Genomic DNA, 6,885 nt, shown 5'->3' with positions numbered 1-6,885 from the left:
CACAATACGCTACAGTCACTAGACTATACTTACGCTTACATTATATGTTCCGCCATATACCATACCCTTACCTACCACTTACCTATTGATAACATTCTGGATTCCCTCATACCGTGAGCAAAGATGTTTACACATAAACAAAATTTGTTTGTAGTAAATTACTGTATTATATTTCGTTTATACATTTTGCAAATATACTGTGCCAATACATTTTTCCTTCCTTGTGTGTACGTGAACCATTTATAAGCTTCTTAGTGAATATTGGACCAAGGTGAGACCAAATTTATTATTTTTGTACAAATTACAAAAGGCCTTTCCGTGAAGTTGCTTGATATTTATAGAGATGATGACTCTTCTTCACACCAATTTATATGCTCATCGGAACGCTTGCGTTGCATTCTAAAATTTCGTTTCGTTCGCACATTTCGTTTATAACACCAAATTTCCACGAAAAATACTAAAATTGATGAACAAACACCAATGCCATATAGCCACCACAACCAATATAAATACTTTAAATCTATAACATTTTGTCTAGACTCCTTTATATGTGTTGTGGTGTCTAAAAGTTTTGCAGCCATCATATCATCATACGCCTGACTGGTCCACAATTGAGTTAGACCAGAACTATGTACACTGTCGATCATATTGCTTAAAGCTTCTTTATATATTGAATATTCTTGTATAGGTATTGACATAGGCAATGATTTGGCAAAGGACAAGTCTTCGGTTACATAATATAAAGGTTTTGGTAAATATGATTGATATCTATCGATTACATCCCAACTAGTGCTTAATATAGTAAAACCATAACGTGAATCTGAATTTGTATGTTGATCGCGTAGCTCAGCAAACGATTCTATTGGTATTAAGATTTTTTTTATTTTTGGCAAGTCTTCAGCGCTTACATAATTATAAAGTATATCATATTCGAATTGGCTAGTCTTCACATATATACCAGAACGTATTAATTCTTGAAAATTTATTTTACGTGGATTTACTAGAGGACTGGTTAAATATGAGTTTAATGTAGCCGATATTAGAGTGCTCATAAAAATGCCACACAAAAATAGTAAAACATACAAGAAACGTGTTATGAAATGTGCTGTTGCCCGTATTTGTAAACTTGTTGGCAAACCAATTACATTTCGTAATACCACATTTATAAAAATCCAAATGAAAAGCTGAAAACTGTGCGCAGGACAATTTGGGTCGCGTTGAAAACGACGACGCCAAATCAAACCCTCTAAAGCAAATACTACTGAGAACACAATAAGTAATATTAACACACTTGCACCCACTATCGAATTAATAAGATATAAAATAAGTTCACTATCCGGCATCGTTTGAAATGGTAGCATAATATTCCAATCGACAGGTTGTAAAACGGATGTTACATCATGTCCAAGTGAGTATAGACTTGGTGGAGCTATTCCAGCAACAATATCAACTGAATCATTACGCAAATAAGGTAACCACACCAATACAGAGAGTGAATCATTCGGTTTAATTGGTATAGGATAGGTGATTGTACCATTGACGCGACGTACGAATGCTTCTAAAATTTTTGTTATATAACCACCGACACGTAAACGTCCATTTTGATCGTACCAAGCCATTGACCATGGTTCTAATTGATCGGGTATCACACGTATGCTGGCGCCTTTTATATCCTTAACACGATCGGGAAAGCAATACTCGCCGCCTAGTGTCTTTCTTTGCAAATGAATTTCAGGAAAATAGCTAAATGTGTAGAAATGACCATCAATTTCATAATCTCTATATATGCTGATAACATTGATTAAACGTTTACGTTCACAATATTCGAAAAGTTCAAGCTGTTGTTGATCAAGCTTTTCTTGTGCTTCGATTGTTTTATTATGTTTTGTGTATGCGTGGTTCCAAATGAAGAGTATGCGCGAATCACGTTTACGTCCCAAACAAAACACCATCTTATCCAAGTGTTCAGTTTCAAGTATTCTTGGTAGACAAACAATCATAAATAAATCTCCTACAGTAATTTGGTTTACACATTCTTCATTCGTTATTATAACACTACTAATGTTGCTGAATATTTTGATATCTTTACTGCTTATGCAATTGTCAGCCGTATAAAAGCTCCTGTTATAATTATTTATAATTAGGGTTTTTTCGATTTTTTTTTCTTGATAAATTTTATTTATAATAAAATTTAAATTAAAACTATCACGCTCTTTGATTAAATCTAATATTGCACGAGTTTCATGTAGTGGAAAATTGCACAAAAGCAGTGCACCAATGATGAACAACATTGTACTTTAGATTTTAACTTGACAGATGTACCCTTGACACTATAATGCTAGCAAAGCTATTTCAACTATATATTAAGTAAAAGTTTCTTTTGGTAAGCATTAATATCCATATAGCGTCAAATAAATAAGAAAGTCTATGTTCAAGCGTAATCGGAAATAATATACCTAGTTGCGTTATAGCATAAAATCATATATGCAGTGTATTTCACATATCTACAGCAGAGTGGATAATCTGCCTTGTATCAACACTGGTTTCGAAGACACCACGTAAGTTTGAACGCGAAGAGGGTACATTCACCAACGGTAGAACGAAAAATATTATTCGAAATTTTATTTTCCCATAGTGTAAAAAGACTAGACGTTAGATGTCAAACACGTTCACAGATATGAAATTTGCCAGCGTTCTGACAAGCGTCAGAGTTAGGAGTAATAGAAACCTACGCATTTTGTAAACACCTGACTGAAGGGCTGATCGAACCTATCTTATGGAAATCAATTTCGCCGTATACATAACCTAAAAATATTTGAGTTGAGGAATTCATTAACTTTTTGTATATTTTATTTATAGTTTTGGATACGTTTTGACTAAGGGACTTATTTTTTGTGGAATATGTTTGTAAATTTTTGCGTTTTCTTCATTTTTATGAAATTTTCACTATTTTTAGGTTAAGACACCATTAATAGATCACATTGGAGATGGATATGGATATGGGTATGGTTACGACTATGGCGTTAGGGTTAAGGAAGTTTAATTTGGCCTTGAGGCCGATTAACCTGCGTCACTCAAAACACTCGTTTAAGATATTCAGAGTGCCGTTTACTAAAATTAACACGAGTGAGTAATAAGAAAAGTGAGAAAAATATCTCACTTGCGCATAACTTTTGGGTAGAATTTTCCTTTCGCCTTTAAAAAACTTATAGCTACTTTCATTGATATTCCAGCCATCACCCTAGATTCTAGATATCATGTCACATACCCGATATGGTTACAATCACGGTAAGAATTGGAAAGGACCATTCCTTATATATTGAATCTAAAGCAGACATAGAAACTTATATATACTACTAGCTTATGCCCATAGGTTTAACCCATTTAAAAATATGCAAAATAAATACGACAAATTTTAAACTTCTTTTAAGGTTTTTCTTGGATTTTGCCATTAATCATATTAACATAATTATATTTAGGTGCCAAAATGTCCCTTTCTCGAAGCCACTTACAGTTTGTAAAGCTAAGTTGACTATTTGGAAATACATTAACTATCAAAGCTAGATATGAAAGTTTTATGCACGCATTCATTTCATCTGGGGCGTTACCCTCGGAATAAGTGGCATGATCATTATCCCTCAAGTCCTTAAGGGCTGGTCTAAAGCTTCCAGCGACTGTTTATGAGCCATGGTGCACTCAATCCACACGATAAGCTTACATGTCTTTAAACCCTCAATTTGGCCCGACCTTTTGCATATATTGCACATTGGTGTACCAGCTGTTTGTAGAGACGTTAGTAATTCAAATGCGGTGTGAGCTGTACGTCCACCACAAAAAAGGGTACCGGCGATTCCTGATAAAGTAACTGCGACAGCGATTTTTTCAATCAAGTAATACTAAATTTAGCACAAATGTTTTACGATACATTGTGCTGTTAGGACTTAGCGTCACATAGCTCCTTACCAATTTTCAATATTGTACTATTACTACATTCAAGATATGCAGTATTAAATATTCCATTTTTATGGGGTGCGCGACGCCAGCTTCTTCCTCAACCCACATTTCCTCGGTGGTGTTAGGGACTGACTTCATAATTTTTTTTACTGAATTTCAATGTTCTGGCATGAATACTTCCAAAGTTATGATTATTAAATATTCAAATTCTATAGCAGGTGCCACGTCTCATTTATGTATCGAAAGTATTTTTAGTCTATGACCATCCTTGTATGATTTCTAGTGGGTCTTTCAAATTTGCTAGCAACAAACCTAAATCGCAAAGGCTCAATATCTCTTATTGGAACGTACATTTGCTGGTATATACTAAAGACATTGAAATGACATCGAATTTTTAAATCACATAGAACTAAAAATTTAAAATTAGTTTTTAATATAAACTTAAAAAAGTAAACGGGTATCTTAGCGGGTACGTGCACTTTTTCAGAAGCGGGTATCCTTTTAGAACCGGATACTTTTACCTCGTCAATGAATTCCATCAACCAAGACAAAAAAGTATTAGAAACATTTTTTTAGCTTCATTCAACTTTTTCGAGACATCAGTGCTCGAAACTTTCATGTCAGCTCCTTGTCCCTCATCACAACTTGTTAGATTGCGATTATTTTCATAGCGTATATTTTATCGTAGAAAGATGTTGGAAATTATGGACCACAATGACCACAAACCGATTCCGAAAGATTGTAAATAATGTAAATTTTTGACGAATTTTTTGACGTTCTTACTTCTTCTGTCTGGTAAGAATATGTTTATCAAATTTGATAACAGTTTATCAACTTGAGAGCAAGTTATCGCGCGAATGATCCGTTGTACGTGGCCCAATTGGTTTTTTTATTTTCTTAAGGCAATTAAATGCCACATATGAAAACTCTCGTCTGCCAAATACAACTAGGTATACAAAAAAAAATTACATAAAAAAAATTACTTAGTTTGGGATAAACTAAATAAAATTATTTCAATTACATATTTACTTTCATTTATTTGCTTCGATTTAAAAATAAGTGTTTTTGTGTTGTTTGTTACCCCAATTTTTGAATAACTATTAACGCTTGTGATGAATCCCATTAGGCTTATTAAATTAAAATTGCTTTGTTTAGTAGAAGTAGGTATTTATGCGCCTTTATTTCAAATACTTACGTTAGATACATATAGAGCTAATAGAACCTCAACTCACGTTATCTTAATTTGGGGCCCTATGCGAGGCTGACTGGAATAATTCCCGAATATTCTATAAAAAAATCAGGCGTATGACGGAAAGTTTCAATACCCGGGCAGATTCTTGCTGGAACGATAATAACGACCTCGCAACTGACGTACAGGTTGTGCTTAAATTGTAGGGGGAACACTTCTCCTTATTGATAGCTAGCGAGACCGCGGCCCGTTCGTTGGTCAGGCAACGTGATATTGGCTATGGGCTTTTTGACTTCGGACACTCTAGTCTTATTACCAGTTTTGATTTTATACCGGACAACACGGAATATTGTATACTCCCTATACAACCTTCACCCCAGTCATTCCCCCGAGAGAGGAGTGTGGAAGAGGAATTATATGGGGCAGGGGACCGGTTAACTTGTTCACGGATGGGTCGAAGTTGGATGGAAAGGTTGTTGGGGGGGGGTCTTTTGTCAAGTGCTAAATGTAAACCCCAGGTTCATGTTGGCTGATCACTGCAGTGTATTCCAAGCGGAAGTTGCTGCGATTAAGGATGCGGTGGATGAAATGCTATCCAGTGCTACTACGGTTTGGGAAATTAACATCTACCCTGATAGCCAAGCGGCTATAAAGGCGCTACAACTACAGTGCGATCGAGGGTAATCTGGAAGTGCCTGACCTCGCTTGCGATTGCATCGAACTATTTTATAATTAGGATTATGTGGGTACCGGGCCATAGTGATATCCCGGATAACTGTCAAACGGATCTCTTGGCACGTATCGGTACAACTGAACCAGATGAAGATGGCTGTAGCGATTTTGGCATTCCGTTGGCCACCTATGGTTTGCTCTTCCCTAGCTAGGCCTCGGGTCAGCTTAGCAAACGTTGGGTGGACACAACCTCTTGCAGGGTAGCAAGATCTTTCTGGTCGAAAGTGGATGGCAGAAGGTCTGCCGAAATAATTGGGTTAACTAAGGCTCATCTATGAATGATCATTGGGGTTTTGACAGGGCACTGTCCCATGGTTATCCATGCGGTACATCTCAGTATACTGGAAACTCCATCGTGCTGCAGCTGTATGGAGGATAATGAGGTGCAATCACCAAATCACTTTATGGTTGATTGCCCAGCTTTTGCCACAACTAGGCGAATGTATTTCGGTCGCGACTCACTTGGATCTCCCGAGAATTTATCCACGATTTAGATCAGTGTTATTCGGGACTTTATCGTTGCTACTCAACGATTTTCTAAGTAGATATATCTACGATACCGTTATTTTATTTTATGTGGTATCACAACGGACCTTAATGTTGCCCAAGTGAGCTTCCTTTATCAGGGCAGCTACCACCTAGCCTTTTATTTAAAAGCCGTTCTCTTTTTAAGAAAATGGTGTAAGTTCAAGAACAAGATTGTTGTTTTAAGAACAGGTCGTACGTTTTTCAAGAACAAAAAAGTAATAACATGAAAAGCTTGAACTGAGTTCGGTGGTGCTGGATTTTAGAACTGCGTTGTCTCTGAGTGTCAAATCAAACACATTTTTGTATGTATTAATTATATTGCGAAATAAAACTTTTGCTTTTAAGTTCATTACAAATAAAATAATTACAAATAAATTTTTAAGTTATATTGTTTTATTGAAAACGATACTTACATGAAATAATAATAATAATAAAAGCTAGACAATAATTAGGTAGGTTTATTACTTAATGTAAGTATTGTT

The 6,885-nt window shown here is 35.6% G+C and overlaps 1 protein-coding gene across 1 annotated transcript; it reads right to left on the bottom strand.

The window, feature by feature from the left end:
• Positions 1–215: 215 nt before the first annotated feature.
• On the bottom strand, positions 216–2,291 carry LOC137246106 (uncharacterized). The gene has a single exon (XM_067777200.1). The coding sequence runs from the start codon at positions 2,289–2,291 to the stop codon at positions 336–338; it is 1,956 nt and encodes a 651-aa protein (XP_067633301.1). The 3' UTR covers positions 216–335.
• Between the last annotated feature and the right edge of the window lie 4,594 nt (positions 2,292–6,885).

Source organism: Eurosta solidaginis, chromosome 3, assembly GCF_040869045.1.
Source record: "Eurosta solidaginis isolate ZX-2024a chromosome 3, ASM4086904v1, whole genome shotgun sequence".
Classification (NCBI taxonomy): Eukaryota; Metazoa; Arthropoda; class Insecta; order Diptera; family Tephritidae; genus Eurosta; species Eurosta solidaginis.
This window is presented reverse-complemented; position numbering and strand designations above follow the sequence as displayed.

Bases quoted from the DNA above. Each gene is read 5' to 3' on its own strand.
- LOC137246106 (XM_067777200.1), bottom strand. From the start codon at position 2,291: ATGTTGTTCATCATTGGTGCACTGCTTTTGTGCAATTTTCCACTACAT.